Below are 17,558 nucleotides of genomic sequence, written 5' to 3' on the forward strand. Positions count from 1 at the left end.
GACAACATTATGGCTACTTACAAACTCACAAATGTTCTTGGTGAATACATTTCCCTACCTGACACAATTTTTGTTTTCACTATATTTGGAGTAACTACAGTCGTAAAAATTGGAGTATTTACCAAGGTTAAAGAGCAAATGCTATATCCCTGAACTACTTTCAGGCTACCTACCTTGAATCCAAATCCAGTTCTAACTTTGCCTAGGATCAAATGAGAAGCTGTAGACAGCGCCATTCTCATTGTTAATGGTAATCTTTCTGAGAGGGATTCAGGCCACCTTAAGGAAGCAGGATGGTTTAAAGTTTTCCTGCTCATCAACACTCATACATGTGCACACTCCAACAAGTATAAATGCACCCCCCTCAGTTAACTACCATTAGGAATGTTTTGTTTTTATAATTGCTCCAAAGTTCAAGTTCCTCATATTCTTTTTACCACTGCATTCACTCCTTTTCTTTCTTGATAGGTACAAGTGTGACTCATTTTTATAAAAAGAGATTAAATATAAGTTCCTTAGATTCGCCTTTTTCTAGAAAGCAAAATATAGTATTCCTGATTCCCCCCCCTTTTTATCCCTTAGAATTTGTAAAGATAATTATTTGTAATAAAACTTAGAGATGCAAAGGAGCTTGAATATAATCTATATAATTTTGTAGATTTGGAGATAGAGACATAGAGTTAAGCAATTGTCCCAGAATCCAGTACAAGTTAGAGGCAGAAATGTCTAAAACTTAAAATTCTCAATCCAGTGATTAAGAGTGCTACTTCTATAACCTTTACATCTTGCTTCTATTATAAAATTTCTAGCTAATATGCTTTAAAAGATTTTCTGTTTGTGGTTCATCAACATTCAAGTTTGTTACTCATACACCTGTGTGAGAGATAACATTATCTGCATGTCCATGAACCAGATTTAGTATGGTATAATTTTTAAATTTTTGTAATTTTTTGAGAAGTGGTAAATGGGGAAATTACTACCACATTGTTTGAGAAGTGATAAACGGGGAAATACTTTATAGGATAGAATTACCATAGAAAATCTTCTAAGATAATTTTTTCCTGTATCTTTCCCCAAAGTTCTTTGTCAGCAAGACTGTTAGAACTAAGCTACAAGATTCCTTTTTTTCCTCCCTCTCTAACCATCTCTGGCCTTCTAGCCCTTATACTTTAATCTCTGCTCCAACACTCATTCCATAAATAAGCAATTAATCCTTCCTTTTAAAAACATGAAGAGGAAGATTGCAAAGTTTAGTACTTAAGATCTTGCCTTTTTCTTTTCTTTCTTTCTTTCTTTTTTTTTTTTAAGACTTTATTTATTTCCCAAAACAGAAGCAGGGGGAGTGGCAGGTAGGGGGAGAGGAGTAGCCAAGCAGAGAGCCAGAGGCATAGCTGGGTTCCAGGACCCTGGGATCATGACCCTAGCTGAAGACAGATGCTCAACTGACTGAGCCAGCCAGGCATCCTAAGATCTTTCCTTTATCTTGGCCACATTCTCTTGACAATTAAGGAAATTAGGCTTGCAAGACATTAAATAACTATCCACAGATAGAGATACTAAAAGGCTCGCTATTGAGATGGAAGAAAGCTCTCAATTACTGCTGGTAGTATAGAGAACTGATTAAGGCATAGGCCTCTCTTTGTACAGAGGAGCTGTTTACCAAAAAGCAGAGCCATTCTGATTTTAGCCATGAAGGAGGAAGTACAGTAAGGAATGGATTTGGAGTCACGGCGATAGCTTGACCAGGCTGTTACTCATTGCCTAGGGTTGACTATAGGTGTTTTTTTTTTTTTTTTTTTGGTTGACTATAGTTTTAAATACACAAGACCTACATCCATTGTCCTCTAGCTCCTGTTTTCATGGCATATAAAATTTTAATTGTATCCACAAAAATTTGCATGTTTAACTTACCTTCTGTTGTGACTGGTAAAGAAATTTCCATGCAAGCAGCTGATTGTGCTTTCCGAAATGGTGGTCTTCCAGGACCCCAGCGATTTACTTTTGAAACATCAGCACTGGATAGACGTTTTCCAGAAGTGCAACTCTGAGAGGTTGGACTTGTGCAGTGTCCATTTACATGATCTGTAGCAAGAGGAAAAAGGCAACATAAATACAATAATTAGATCTTCATAAAAAGGAATCCAAATGTAGATTAATAAATGAAGAGTGAGAATTCCTTTTTCTTCAAACCATATAAAGATGGCTAAGTCTGTGCTATTTTAAGAGTTAGTCACGTTTTTAGTAGTGAGCCAAAAATTTCATAAGATTTTTATTACATGTAAGTTCATTTTTAATATTTGGCTAATTAACATAGCTTAAAATTTATTTTCTGTCCACATTAAGTATTGTACCATTTAATGGCAATACAAAATAGGTTACAATATTCAACTTTCTTTTGCATAATTTAAATATATACCTATTTATATAAGTTTTGGAAGTACTTCAAGTACTTGGAGTGGAATAGAAGCATCTTACTATATGCAGTTGAGAATGATACTTAAGAATATTGATTTTACAGCCAGATTTCCTGGGCTCAAATCCCAGTTCTACCATTTACAAGCTGCACAAATTACTGAAGTCCTCATACTTTAGTTTCCTTTTCTATAAGTGGGAATATTATCTACATCATGGAGTTTTTGTGGTAATTCATGTCTCATGCCAGAACATTTCTTGGCATATGGCAAATTCTGAATGAAAGTTATTACTGTCATTTTTGTTCCAGGCTATTTAAACTGCTCATGTCTAAGACAAATAGTACTATTTATTTAGAGCTTATGAGTTTAACTCTGTTTTGATATAACTTTATTTTTTTTAATTTTTATTTATTTATGATAGTCATAGAGAGAGAGGCAGAGACACAGGCAGAGGGAGATGATATAACTTTAAAACTTAGAGATAATACAACTAAAAATAGGTCTTTTCTAAATGCTGATATATATAATATTTGAAACAAATTCTCATAGTTCTGTAATATTCAGAATACATTTATTTTTTAAAAGATTTTTATGTATTTATTCATGAGAGACAGAGACAGAGAAAGGCAGAGATACAGGCAGAGGGAGAAGCGGGATTCTCACAGGCAGCGTGATGTGGGACTCAATCCCAGGACTCTGGGATCACTCCTTGGACCAAAGGCAGAGGCTCAACTGCTGAGCTTTGGAAAGTTGTCTAATATTATACAAATAGTTTTCATGGAGGCAGGATTCTGAACCAGATTTTCTCATTTAGTGTCTATATGCTTAAAAACTGGGCCACAGAGCCAGCTTAAAGGATGTGGTAAGGGATAGTGATTTTTGAAGACCTCTTTAGTGGAGTTTAGGAGTGTCCTGTGTAATGCACATTGAGATCCATGCCTGGATCTATTAACACAAATCTCAGGAATCCTAGATGGAAAGGCAGAAATATCCCTCAATGAGTTAGTCATAGGGAAGCTGAACTCAAGAGCTCTACCCCTCCTGCACTATCAAATATAGTCTTATAAATAGGAAAAACACTGAGAGCAACAGCTGGCATTAACAAAGACTTAGAATGAATTTAGAAATGGCGACTTTGGGAGCACCTGGGTGGCCCAGTCAAGCATCTGATTTGATTTCAGCTCAAGTCTTGATCTCAGGGTCATGAGTGCATGCCCTGTATTGGGCTCCATGCTGGTCATGGAGCCTACTTAAGGGGAAAAAAAGAGAAAATTTGGGGGTACAGATTGTAAAAATAAGCCCCCTACTGGGTATGTCTGTTAGGAAAAGTTGCTCCTTCAATCAGGCATGACGCCCTGGTTGGAGGACAAGTTGGTTTGTTAATTGACTTAATGTTGATTAATTGATTAATTTGTTTTAGCAGGAAAATAATTTATTAAAGGATATTAGGCAGCTCAAAATCTCAAGAAGAACCTGTAAGTTATACTCAGAAGCTTTACAGAGCAAAAGAGTACCCAACCATACTGGAGTTACTGTTTTAGTAAAGAACTATGGTTAGTGGCTCAGCACTGATGATGCTGGAGCTAGAATGCTAGGAGCTGTGCTATTGTTGGCCTGGTACAGCAGGACATCTCCACTATCATAATCACCAGACCTGAGGTTTATATAATTTTTAATTTGTCTTTTAGTGTTTTTTGAGTATCACCATTCTCCACCATTTTGCTGACATTTTGAGGTTTTTAAGCCCTTATTTCTAGGATTTTTTTCTGAGGAATTTAAGCTGAAGATCTGGATGGACTAAATCACAGGCTTCCCCTCGATCAGCTTATTATTTTCTCCAGTTTCAACTTGATTCTTCTATAGCAACATTTACATAGCTATAATTTTGTTGTCAAAGCTAAAGGTACTTTAAATGAACACTGGTTTATGTACCTTGAGTTTAATGTTTAGTTTCTGAAGTACAAAGTTTCAAAGAGCTTCTTCCTCTTTATTTCTCCATAATTACCCATTTGTTCAAGTTTAACTCATAATTTGTTCATTTGAGTAGGTGTTTAAAACTATTTGGGGCCAACTTTACAGTTTTAGGAAAAATAATCTCTTACTGAAAACATGGCCTTAGGCTTTGTCAGCAATGAATAGAATGTTTTAATTGGCAATAACTATTTTTAAAATTTCAGCTTCAATGAGGTATAATTGACATATAAAATTATAACGTATTTTAAGTGTATAACGTAATTATGGAAAGTATTCCTACCATCTATTTAATTAACATGCCCATCATTTCACATATTTATTTTTGGGGGAGAACATTTAAGTTCTCTCTTAGCAAATTTCAATTATACATTGCAATGTTGTCAATGAAGTCATCATGTTTTCCATTAAATTCTCAGAACTTATGCATCTTATAGCTCAAAGTTTACCCTTTTACAAACCTTTCCCTATTTTTTCCCTACTCCCCAGGTTCTGGCTACCATTTTTCTACTCTCTGTTTCTGTGAGTGTAGTAACTTTTATTTTTTTAAGGATTCAACATATAAGTGATACCATGCAGTATTTGTCTTTCTCTGTCTGGCTTATTTCAATTCACATAATGCCCTCAAGGTTCATCCATGTTACAAACAGCAGGATTTCCATCTTTCTCATGGCTGGATAATATTTCAGTGTATATATGTATATACCACATCTTTATCTAGTCAACCACTGACAGGCACTTTGGTTGTTTCCCTATCTCTACTATTGTAAACAATGCTGAAATGAACATCGAGTGCAGACAGCCCTTCAATGTATTGTTTTCATTTCCTTTGGATAAATACCTATAAGTGAGATTGTTAGATTATATGGTAGTTCTATTTTTAATATAACTCCTGTATGTTAAGGGCCAGATGGCTCATTTGTACAAGCATACCCTGAATGCCCCTGTTAATCATTATCTTGAGAATGTATAGATCCCATGCATCTTCTGTTTTTTTTCCACAAGCAAGATATGTAGAAAATGTGTTGTTCAGCATTCCAGGTCAAGGGCTCCTGGATTGGCCAATTTAGGGTATCTATTCAGTAATGCAGAATGTCCGGGTGGCAGGCTTTTATCTCCTTGGAACATTAGTCATGCAAGGAGGGGCAAAGCTACCGAGAAATGCTAGGATAATTGTTACACTATAAAAGCTTGCTGCATTGAATTTCCAGCAGCAGATGCTTTGTTCAGTTGACCACTCCTGGACTCCCTGTACTTAAGTTCCCTCAATAAACCTAGGTCTCAATTGCTGTCTCTGGGTCATTTCTTTGATCTTGCTTGTTCATCACCCATACCTGGCTAAGATTCTGCAGGAATGTGGCTATACACCTCCATACTGTTTTCCATAGTGGCTGCACCAATTTACATTCCTACCAACAGTACATAAGAGCTCCCTTTTCTTCACACCCTCACCAACACTTGTAATTTCTTTTTGATGATACCCACTGTAACAGATGTGACGTGATAGCTCATTGTGGTTTTGATTTGCATTTTCTGCTGATCAATGATGGTAAGCACCTTTTCATGTACCAATTTGTTATTTATACGTTGTCTTTGGAAAAGTGTCTATTCAGTTCCTCTGCCCATTTTTAAAAAGTAGGCTCTACACCCAACATGGGGTTTAAACTCACAAACCCTAGATCAAGAATTGCATGCTGTGCTGAGCCAGCCAAGTACCCCCATCTGCCAATTTTTTAATCTGAATTTTTTTTTGCATTGAATTGCATGAATCCTTTATATATTTTGGTTATTAACCTCGTATCAGATACATGATTTGCAAATATTTTCTCCCATGCAGTAGATTGTCTTTTCATTTTGTCATTAGTTTCCTTTACAGAAGCTTTTTAGTTTGATGTAGTCCCACTATATCATATTTTTGCTTTTGGTTTCAAATCCAAAAAATACCTACCAATACCATTGTCAAGGAGCTTACCACTTTGTTTTCTTCTAGGAGTTTTATTGTTAAAAGTCTTATATTCAAGTCTTTAATCCATTTTGAGTTGATTTTTGTGTACGCTATAAGACAGTGGTTCAGTTTTGTTCTTACACATGTGGCTATATGGTTTTCCTAGCACCATTTATTGAAGAGATCTTACTTTCCCTATTTATATTCTTGGTTCCTTTGTTGTAAATTAATTGATATACCTGTGTGTGTGTGTGTGTGTGTGTGTGTGTGTGTGTGTGTGGTGTGTATTTCTTGGTTCTATTCTATTTCATTGACTTATGTGTCTGTTTTTGTGTCAATACCATGCCGTTTTGATTGCTATAGCTTTGTAATATAGTTTGAAATCAGAAAGTGTGATGTCTCTTTTTCTTTCTCAAGATTGCTTTAGCTATTTGGAGTCATTTGTGGTTCCATGAAAATTATGTTTTTTATTTTGGTGAAAAATAGCACTGGAATCTTAACAGGGATTGCACTGCATGTATAAACTCTTTTGGGCTATCTGGACACTTTAACAATATTACATCTTCTGACTGATGAACATGAAATGTCTATTTACTTGTGTCTTCAGTTTCTTAATATTTTACAGTTTTTAGTGCACAGTTTTTTATCACCTTGGTTAAATATAATCCTAAGTATTCTTTTTGATATGATTGTATATGGAATTTTCCTAATTTCTTTTTCTAATAGTTCATTGTTAGTATATAGAAATACAACTGAGTTTTGTATATTGATTTTTCTATTCTGCAACTTTGCAGAATTTATTAGTTTTAATAGGTTTTTGGTGAAGTCTTACTGTTTTCTATATACTTCTCATTTGCAAATAGTTTTATTTCTTTAAATTATTTTCCTTGCCCTGGTTTGTACTTCTGATACTGTATTGAATAAAAGTGTTGAGACTGGCATTCTTGGAGTAAAAGCTTTCAGTTTTTCACCACCAAATATGTTAGCTGTGGCCCTGTCATATGGTTTTTATTATGGAAGGTACATTCCCTCCATTCCCACTTGGTTATAATTTTTGTCATGAGTAGATACTGAGTTTTGTCAAATGTCTTTTCTGCATCTATTGAGGTAATCACATGATTTTTACTCTTCATTTTGTTAATATGATAGATCACATTGATTTGCAGATACTGAACCATCCTTTCATTCCTGGGATCAATATCACTTGATCATAAGATTCTTTTAATGTATTGTTGAATTGGGCTAGCTACCCTGGCTCTCTTTTGTTTATCATTTGCATGGAATATCTTTCTCCATACATTTACTTTCAGTCTGATATGTACTTAAAGTAAGTCTCTGGTAGGTAGTATATGGTTGTTTCATTAAAAAAAAAAATCCATTCACCCACTGTGCCTTTTTATTGGAGAATGTAGTCCATTTACATTTAAAGTTACCCTTGAGGGGCACCTGGGTGGCTCAGTTAAGCATCTGCCTTTGGCTCATGTTATGCTCCCAGAGTCCTGAGATCAAATTCTGTATTTGGCTTCCTGTTCAGCAGGGAGTCTATTTCTCCCTCTCTCTGCCTCTGCCCCCCACTTGTGTTTTCTCTCTCTCTCAAGTAAATAAAATCTTAAAAGATTAAAGTCACCATTGATAGGTATGGACTTACTTCCTTATTGTTTTTGGTGGTTGTATAATTGCTTTTTTTTTTTCCAATTTGATGCTTTTCGTGTATACTTAGATTTCTTTCTTTTTTATGTATTTACTATAGATTTTTGCTTTGTGGTTACCATAAAACTTATATAAAATGTTACTTATTTAAGTTACTTAAAACTTGTATTCTTTTTTGACATAAAATATTGTATTAGTTTTAAGTGTAGAAACATTTATAATGGTCTACTTAAGTTAATAACAACTTTAGTTCAAGTGCATTCTAAATGTCTACATTTTTACTCTCACATTTTGTCATTGGTGTCACAATTTATATCTTCTTATTTCATATATCTATTTACAAATTATTATAGTTTTACAACTTTTGTCTTTTAGCCTTCATACTAGATTTATAAGTGAATTTCTTATCTCTATTACATTTGATTATTCTGAATTTTACTATATACTTACCTTTACCAGTGATATTTATACTTTCATATATTTTTCTGTTACTAATTAGCACTATTTTGTCTCAACCCAGAATATTCTGGGTTGGCAGGGTGTTTTTTGTTTTTGTTTTTTTTTAACAGCACTTTGAATATATCATGCCATTCCATTCTGGTCTGCAAATTTTATGCTGATATATGCCAATTCCCTTATGGGGATTCCCTTATATTAACAATTTTTTATCTTATTTTTAAGATTCTTCCTTGTTTTTGACAATTAAGTGTCTTGGTATTGATCTCTTTGGATACAACCTATTGCAAAGTTTCTGGACTTCCTGGATCTGGATGTCGGTTTCCTTCCCTAGATTAGACAACTTTTCAGACATTATTTCTTCAAATAAATTTTCTTTCCTTTCTCTCACATTTCTCCTTTTCTAATTCTTATAATGTGAGTACTATCCTACTTGACATTGTTGCATTACTACCTTAAGTTGTTTTCATCTGGGATCCCTGGGTGGTGCAGCGGTTTGGTGCCTGCCTTTGGCCCAGGGTGCGATCCTGGAGATCTGGGATCGAATCCCACGTCAGGCTCCCGGTACATGGAGCCTGCTTCTCCCTCTGCCTGTGTCTCTGCCTCTCTCTCTCTCTCTCTGTGACTATCATAAAAAAAAAAAAAAAAAAAGTTGTTTTCATCTTTTTCCTTTTTTTTTCTTGCTTCTCTATTGGATGAAATCTGCTTTGCCTTTAAATTCACTGATCCTTCCTTTCACTTCAGTCTGTTGTTGAACCTATTAATTTTTTTTGTGCATTTATTGTATTCATGTCTGTGATTTCTGTTAGCTACTTTCTCATGAGTTTTGTCTCTTTGTTTACATTCATGCATTGTTTTCCTAATCATGGGGAGTATGTAAATTACCATTATTTTGAACACTATCAGGTAATTCACTTATCTTCATCTCGTTAGATCTGTCTCTGGAGTTTTATCTTGTTTTTGTTTGTTTGATTGTTTGGAATGTACTGTTTCTTCATTTTCCTAACTCTTTGTGTAAAGATTTCTACACAACAGATAAAAAGAGCCAGTTCTCCCAGACTTGATGAAATGGTCCTGTGTAGATGAACCTTATGATTTGCTTGGCCCAAGCTTCTGGTGAACTCTGAATCCTTTGTGATTGTCCAAGAGATCTTTTTCATTCTTAGTGTCTCACCATAATTGAGAATGTGCAAAGATGCATTTCTATGTAGGTATTTACTCATTCATCCACGTGTAGGAGTCACTCAGCTAGTCTGGATTTCCTTCAGAGGGAATTGCTCCAGGTGTAGCTATAGATCTGTGGTATCCATGAAAGGAGAAGAATTCAGCTTCCTACATTGCCATCTTGGACCAGAACTCAAAATAACAATAACATTTAACATTAAAATGCCATATATCCTGATTAATGCTGACAAAGCAAACTGACACTTTGTCTTGAGTCACGAGTCAGTATCCACATCAAGCCCCACATTAAGAGTGGGGAGAGAAAAAAAAAAAAGACAGTTATCCTGAGATGAAAGAAGAAAGAAAGAGAGAGAGAGAGAGAGAGAGAGAGAGAGAAAGAGAGAAAGAGAAAGAAAGAGAGAAAGAGAAAGAAAGAGAGAAAGAGAAAGAAAGAGAGAAAGAGAAAGAAAGAGAGAAAGAGAAAGAAAGAGAGAAAGAGAAAGAAAGAGAGAAAGAGAAAGAAAGAGAGAAAGAGAGAAAGAGAAAGAAAGAGAGAAAGAGAGAGAAAGAGAGAGAGAGAGAGAAAGAGAGAGAGAAAGAGAGAGAAAGAGAGAAGAGAGAGAGAAAGAGAGAAAGAAAGAGAGAGAGAGAAAGAGAGAAAGAAAGAGAGAGAGAGAAAGAGAGAAAGAAAGAGAGAGAGAGAGAGAAAGAAAGAGAGAGAGAAAGAGAGAAAAAGAGAGAGAGAGAAAGAGAGAGAGAGAAAGAGAGAGAAAGAGAGAAAGAGAGAGAGAGAGAGAGAAAGAGAGAGAGAGAGAGAGAGAGAAAGAAAGAAACTTTAGGAGCTATAGTCTCCTAAAAGATGAATGAATTCATTCTGATCACTTTGAACATTGTAGAAATTAAACTTGTCTGTCAAATTTATTGCAGAATTTCGTTTGTCTTAGTTATTTTCCTATATTGATTTTTGTCTATAATCAACTTTATCAACCATTAGTTTTTTATTTTGTTTTTCTATGGGTACTGAGTTTTGTGCTATCTTTAGCAAATAAGTATTTGCTCAAACACTATTAAAAACATTTTCACATGCTTTTTTTTAAAGCACTTTTATGGTTTCTTTCTATTTATACTTTTATTATCTAGAATTTATTTTGTTATAGAGAAATTATTTTTCAGATGCCTAGTTAGTTGTCCCAAGCATTTACTGAATGTCTTACCTTTACCCTACTTATTTTAAAGGTTAATTATTTACAACTACAAAATTTCTGTATTCATTTGGTCTCTTTGTAGATTTTTTTTTTCTCCTACTCATTGAACTTTTCATACGTTAGGACCCAATATGGCATAATTTTTAATACTAGTTATACGTAAGAATTTTATAACCAGCCATGTGACTGAATTCTATTTATTATTCAGTTGATTCTCTTCAGGTTTAAGGTTTAAAATTTTATCTCCTGTAAGTATAATAATTTTATCACATTCTTTTGAATACATAGACATAATATTATATTTATATATTTAATTGCATTGCCTAGTAATCTATTTTTCCTTTTGGTAAAAACATTATTATTTACATAGTTATTAAAATATTCTTCCCTATTCTTATTTGATTAAACAAGGCCCTAGGATTAAAATTGTATTTTCATTGTATGATTTACTTTCCCTTTTCTCTTAAGTTTTTTTTTCTCAAGTTTTTATTTAAATTCCAGGTAACATACAGTATAATATTACTTCCAGTAGAATTTTGTATTTATCACTTACATACAAACCTAGTACTCATCCACAAGAGCTCTCCTTAATTGTCATCACACATTTATCCCAACCCCCTGCAGACTTCCCCTCCTGCAATCCTCAGTTGGTTCTCTATAGATAAGTCTGTTTTGTCATTTTGACTGTCTTTCTTTTTCTCCCATATTCATCTGTTTAGTTTCTTGAACTTAACATACGAGTGAAATCTACAGATATCAGTGTGTTGATTTTGTATCCTGTGATTTTACTGAGTTCATGTATCAGTTCTAGCAATTTTTTGGTGGAGTCCTTTGGGTTTTCAACATAGAGAATCATGTTGTGTGCAAATAGTGAAAGTTTGGCTTCTTCCTTGCCCCCTTGGATGCCTTTTATTTCCTTGTTGTCTAATGGCTGAGGCTAGGACTTCCAGTATTATGTTAAATAACAATGGTGAGAATAGACATCCCTGTCTTGTTCTGACCAAAGGGGAAAAGCTCTTAGTTTTTTGCCCATTAAGGAAAATATTAGCTGTGGGGTTTTGTATATGGCCTTTATTATTTTGAGGTATGTTCCCTTTATCCCTACTTTGTTGATGGTTTTTCTCATTAATGAATGTTGTGCTCTCTCAATTTTTTTTTCTGCATCTCTTGAGAGGATCATATGGTTCTTATCCTTTCTTTTATTGTGGTGTATCACAATTCATTTGCAAATATTGAGCCACCCTTGCAGCCTAGGAATAAATCCCACCTGATTGTGGTGAATGATTCTTTTAATGTACTGCTGGGTTCAATTTGCTAGTCTTTTGTTGAGAATTTTTGCATCCATGCTCATCACGGATATGGACCCGCAGTTCTCTTTTTTGGTCTTTGTCTGGTCTTGGAAGCAAGGTAATATTGGCCTCATTGACGTCTTCCTTCCGTTTCCATTTTTTTTGGAACAGCTTGAGAGGAATAGGTATTAACTCTTCTTTAAATGTGTGGTAGAATTCCACTGGGAAGCCATCTGACCCTGGACTTCTGTTTGTTGAGAGATTTTGTTTTTATTACTGATTCAATTTCTTTGCTCGTTATTGATCTGTTCAAATTTCCTATTCTTTCTGTTTCAGCTTTGGTAGTTTATATGTGTTTAGGAATTTATCCATTTCTTCCATATTGTCTGATTTGTTGACATGTAGCTTTTCATAATATTCTCTTATAATTGTTTGTATTTCTGTAGTGTTGGTTGTGATCTCTGCTCTTCAGCTTTAGGGTTAATTTATTGTTCTTTTTTCTTGCTCCTTTAGGTGTAACTTAGGTTGTATAGTTGAGATTTTTCTTGCTCCTTGAGGTAGGCCCGTATGGCTATATACTTCCCTCTTCTGACCGCTTTTGCTGCATCTCAAAGCTTTTGGCCTGTTGTGTTTTCATCTTCACTTGTTTCCATGTACTTTTTAATTTCTTCTTTACTTTCTTGGTTGACCCATTCATCCATTAGTAGAATGTTCTTTAACCTCCATGTATTTGTGCTCTTCTCAAATTTCTTGTGGTTGACTTCATGTTTCATAGTATCGTAGCCAGAAAACATGCACAGTATGATCTCAATCTTTTTGTATTTGTTGAGGCCCGATTTGGGGCCTAGTGTGTGATCTATTCTGGAGAATGTGCACTTGAAAAGAATGTGAATTCTGCTTTAGAATGCAATGTTCTGAATATATCTATGAAGTCCAGACACATTTGGTCCAGTGTGGACTGAACAAAACCGTTGTTTCCTTGTTGATTTTTTTCTGCTTAGATGATCTGCCTGTTGATGTAAGTGGAGTATTAAGGTCCTCTACCGTTACTGTATTGTTACCATTGAGTTCCTTTATGTTTGTTATTAATGGTTTTAAATATTTGGGTGCTCCCGAGTTGGGGGCATAAATATTTACAATGGTTGGGTCCTTCTTGTTGGATAGTCCCTTTATAATGAAATAGTGTCCTTCTTCATCTCTTGTTACAGTCTTTGGTTTATTTATTTATTTATTTTTTAATTTTTCTTTATTTATGATAGTCAGAGAGAGAGAGAGAGAGAGAGAGGCAGAGACATAGGTAGAGGGAGAAGCAGGCTCCATGCACCGGAAGCCCGACGTGGGATTCGATCCCGGGTCTCCAGGACCGCGCCCTGGGCCAAAGGCAGGCGCCAAACCGCTGCGCCACCCAGGGATCCCTACAGTCTTTGGTTTAAAATCTAGTTTGTCCATTATAAGTATGGCTACTCTCACTGTCTTTTGATGTCCATTTGCATGATAAATGTTTTTCCCTCCCCTCATCGTTCAATCTGCAGGTGTGTTTAGGTCGAAAGGAGTCTCTTCCAGACAGTATATAGATGGGCCTTTTTGTTTTGTTTTAATCCATTCTGACACCTATGTCTTTTTCTCAGAGCATTCAGTTCATTTACATTCAGAGTGATTGTTGATAGATATGAAGTTAGTGCCATTTTATCACTTGTTTTACATTGTTCCTGAAGATTCTCTTTTCCTTTCTTTTTTTTTTTTTAAATTTTTTTTTTAATTATTTACTTATGATAGTCACAGAGAGAGAGAGAGAGAGAGGCAGAGACACAGGCAGAGGGAGAAGCAGGCTCCATGCACCGGGAGCCCGATGTGGGACTCGATCCTCCGTCTCCAGGATCGCTCCCTGGGCCAAAGGCAGGCGCCGAACCGCTGCGCCACCCAGGGATCCCTCTCTTTTCCTTTCTTAGTCTCTGTTGCTTTTGGTCTTTCTTTCCCACTCTTTAATATTTCTTGCAGGACTGGTTTAGTGGTCATGCACTCCTTTACGTTTTTGTCTCTCTTTCTATTCTGAAGAAGAATATCTAGCCTTGCTGAATAGAATATTCTTGGCTGCCTTTTTCCCCATTCATCATGTTGAATATATCATACCATTTTCTTCTGGCCTGCCAGGTTTCTGTGGAGAGATCTGCTGCTAACCTTATTTGTCTTGACTTGTAAGCTAGGGATTTCTTTTGTCTTGCTGCTTTTGGGATTTTTTTCTTTATATTTTGGAAATTTATGATATATCTTTGTGTTGGCCTGCTTTTGTTGATTTTGATGGGAGTGCTCCGTGTCTCCTGGATTTAGATGTCTATTTCCTTCCCCAAATTAGGGACGCTTTCAGCCATAATGTCTTCAAATAAACTTCTGTCCCCCCTTTCTCTCTCTCTTCTTCTGGGACTCCTATGATATGAGTGTTAGGACATTTGATGAAGTCACTGAGTTCCCTAGGTCTACTTTCATGATCCAAGACTTTTCTTTCTTTCTTTTGTTTGGCTTCATTTTCCATAATTCTATCTTCTAGGAACTTGTTTGTTCCTTTGTGTCTTCCATCCTTGTGGATGGTTGGTTTTGGTTGGTTTTGAATCTCAGATACTGCATTTTTCATTTTGGCCTGATTGTGTTTTAGCTCTTTCATCTCTGCAGTAAGGGTCTCCCTGATGTCTTCTATGTGTCTCTCAAGGCCAGCCAGTATCCTTATGATTGGATTTAAATTCTGGATCAAGCATATTATTTATATCTGTTTCTATTAGGTCCCTGACCATGACCTTCTCTTGTTTTCTTTTGAGATGAATTCCTCCATGTCACATTTTGTCTAGGACTCTGTCTTCTGTGTCTTAGGAAAGCCTGTTAGGTTTCCTGCTTCTGAAGGTAAAGGCTTTATGGAGATCATATAATGTGCAGGGCCTGGTGCTTCAGGGGAAGCATCTCTGGTGTGTGTTGCATGGACTACGCTGCTGTATTTGGGCTGCTCTTTCCCTCAAGTCAGTCCTCTGCAGAGTTTCTCCTTGCCTGCAGTGGGGAGTGTTTTGACCTTGTCCAGAGTGTGGCGAGTTTTAACAAGATGTGCTCTGGTCTGCTGGCTGAAAGAATCCTGATGCTGTTTCCACTAGAGCTGGAGCTTTGCAGAACTCTATGGTCAGTAGACCTGGTGTGTGTGTGTGTGTATGTATGTATGTATGTTGGGGAAGGTTTCTGCTGGTCTTTGGGAGGATGGGTCTGCTGTACTGCTGCTCAGGCACACTTGCCCAAGAAAAGAATTACCGGCAGATCACAGCAGGACAGGACTTGGTAAAAGCGGGTTAGGTAGCCACTGTTGACGCTGAAGTTAGTTTATGTTGAGGAATGGTGCCTGTTGGCTCCTTTGTCCCTGGAGAAGCAATGCCACCTCTGTTGGATGTACTCCAGGAAGTGGAAACGTCTCTCCCAGTGTGTCCCAAGGGATCCTCTGATTACACCGTCTGTCTCTGGGCTGTCTGCTCCTGGGCTATCTGCCCTCCTCCACAGGAACACTGCAGTGCTAACTGGGCTCCACACCTGCCATGCTACAGACCTCTCTAACTCCAGTCTTTGAGCCCCATGGTTGTAAAAACTCATGAAAATCAACCCTTCTTGTTTTCCTAGTCAATGGCTGTGGGGAAGTGTTTTCTTTGTGTAATTCCCTGTGTGTTCCTCTCTTTCTCTTCCTTCTATGACCAGGGCTCCCCCACTCTGTGGCACCCATGATCTGCTTCTTCCCCAAACCCTGTGTCTGTACTTCCCACCTTCCTCAACATGGCCTCTTCTCTCTCTTGTGTAGTGTGTTTTATCAGTCCTCAGGTCAATTTCTTGAGTATTCAGAATGGTTTTATAATTATCTACTTGAATTGGGTGACCAGGCAAGCTTAGAGTACTTTTACTACTGAATTATCTTAGCTCCTCCTCCACTAGTATTTAAATTTAAGCTCAGGAATGTCTGGGTGGATCAGTGGTTGGGCACTTGCCTTTGGCTCAGGGTGTGATCCCACAATCTTGGGATCAAGTCCCACACTGGGCTCCCTGTATGGAGCCTGCTTCTCCTTCTGCCTATGTCTCTGCCTCTCTCTCTGTGTCTCTCATGAATAAATACATAAAGTCTTTTAAAAAAGATAAAAAATAAATGTAAGCTTAAAATCTACACGTAGTGAACTCTTAGTTTCTGGATGTCTGAGAAATTGTTGTTCCTCATTCTTAGATGATGGATCTCTGACAATCACATTCCTCAGCACAGGTTGAGAATTAACATGCAATAGGCAGCACATATTTAAAATTGAAAAAACTATTCTGTTTCAGTTTTCATAGAAAAATAATGTATCCATCCCCTCTCTGAGTTGCCTCATTCTTATTTTTAATGCCTCCTTGTTGCCTCTGTCTACTGGCCAACAACCACTGATGTTCTTTGTTACTGTACATTAATTTGCATTCCAGGAATTTTATGTAAGAGAAATCATACAGTTTATATTTATTTTTGTCTAACTTCTTTTACTCACCATGATTAGTTTGAGACTCTGGAGGTTGTATTTATCCAGAGTTCATTTCTTTTTATTGCTGAGGAATTTTCTGCTGTATGGACATGGCACAATTTTTTTTAAATTTTTTTTTTTTATTATTTATTTATGATAGTCATACAGAGAGAGAGAGAGAGAGAGGCAGAGACACAGGCAGAGGGAGAAGCAGGCTCCATGCACCGGGAGCCTGACGTGGGATTCGATCCCGGGTCTCCAGGATCGCGCCCTGGGCCAAAGGCAGGCGCCAAACCACTGCGCCACCCAGGGATCCCGGCACAATTTTTTTTAACATTCACTCATTGATGGATATTTGGGATGTTTCTAGTCATCAATTATTTTTTAAAGAAATTTAAATAATCTATTTCACTTACCCATATATTTGCCATTTTCAGGGATCTTCATTCCTCTGTGTATATCTTGATTTTCCTCTATATTGTTTTCCTTCTTTCAGAGGACTAATTGCAATGTTTCTTATAGAGCTTAATTTTTAGACCTGGATCTTTTCAACTTTTGCCACTAAAAGTATTTATTTCACCTTCATTTGTAATGTTATTTTTTTGAGTACAGAATTTTAGATTGACACTTTTTTCAGTACTTAAAAAATATTCTTCTATTCTCTTCTATCTTGGAAGTCTGCTGTTATTTTTATATTTGTTATTCTATATGTTAATATATCCCCTCCCTCTGGATTTCAATGATGATATAATTTGATGTAGTATTATTCATGTTTCTTATGCTTGAATTTCATTATGCTCCTAGGATCTGTGGATTTACAGTGTTCATCAAATTAGGAAGATTTGTGGCATGACTTATTAAAACATTTTTACTGTCCCATCCTTTCTTCTTCTGAGACTCCTATTGTATGTGTATTAGATAATGTGAAGTTAAACAATAGATCACTAATTCTCCATTCATTA

The 17,558-nt window shown here is 36.2% G+C and overlaps 1 protein-coding gene across 3 annotated transcripts in view; it reads right to left on the reverse strand.

Annotated features, from left to right (window-relative positions):
* Positions 1-17,558, reverse strand: part of STXBP5L (syntaxin binding protein 5L) — a 380,025-nt gene that overhangs the window by 18,788 nt on the left and 343,679 nt on the right. For all 3 annotated transcript variants that reach the window (XM_041771139.1, XM_041771064.1, XM_041770992.1), the window contains one exon: positions 1,912-2,082. In XM_041771139.1, the coding sequence (XP_041627073.1) occupies positions 1,912-2,082 (171 nt within the window). The remainder of the gene's footprint in view (positions 1-1,911; positions 2,083-17,558) is intronic.

This window comes from Vulpes lagopus, chromosome 1 (genome assembly GCF_018345385.1).
Source record: "Vulpes lagopus strain Blue_001 chromosome 1, ASM1834538v1, whole genome shotgun sequence".
Classification (NCBI taxonomy): domain Eukaryota; kingdom Metazoa; phylum Chordata; class Mammalia; order Carnivora; family Canidae; genus Vulpes; species Vulpes lagopus.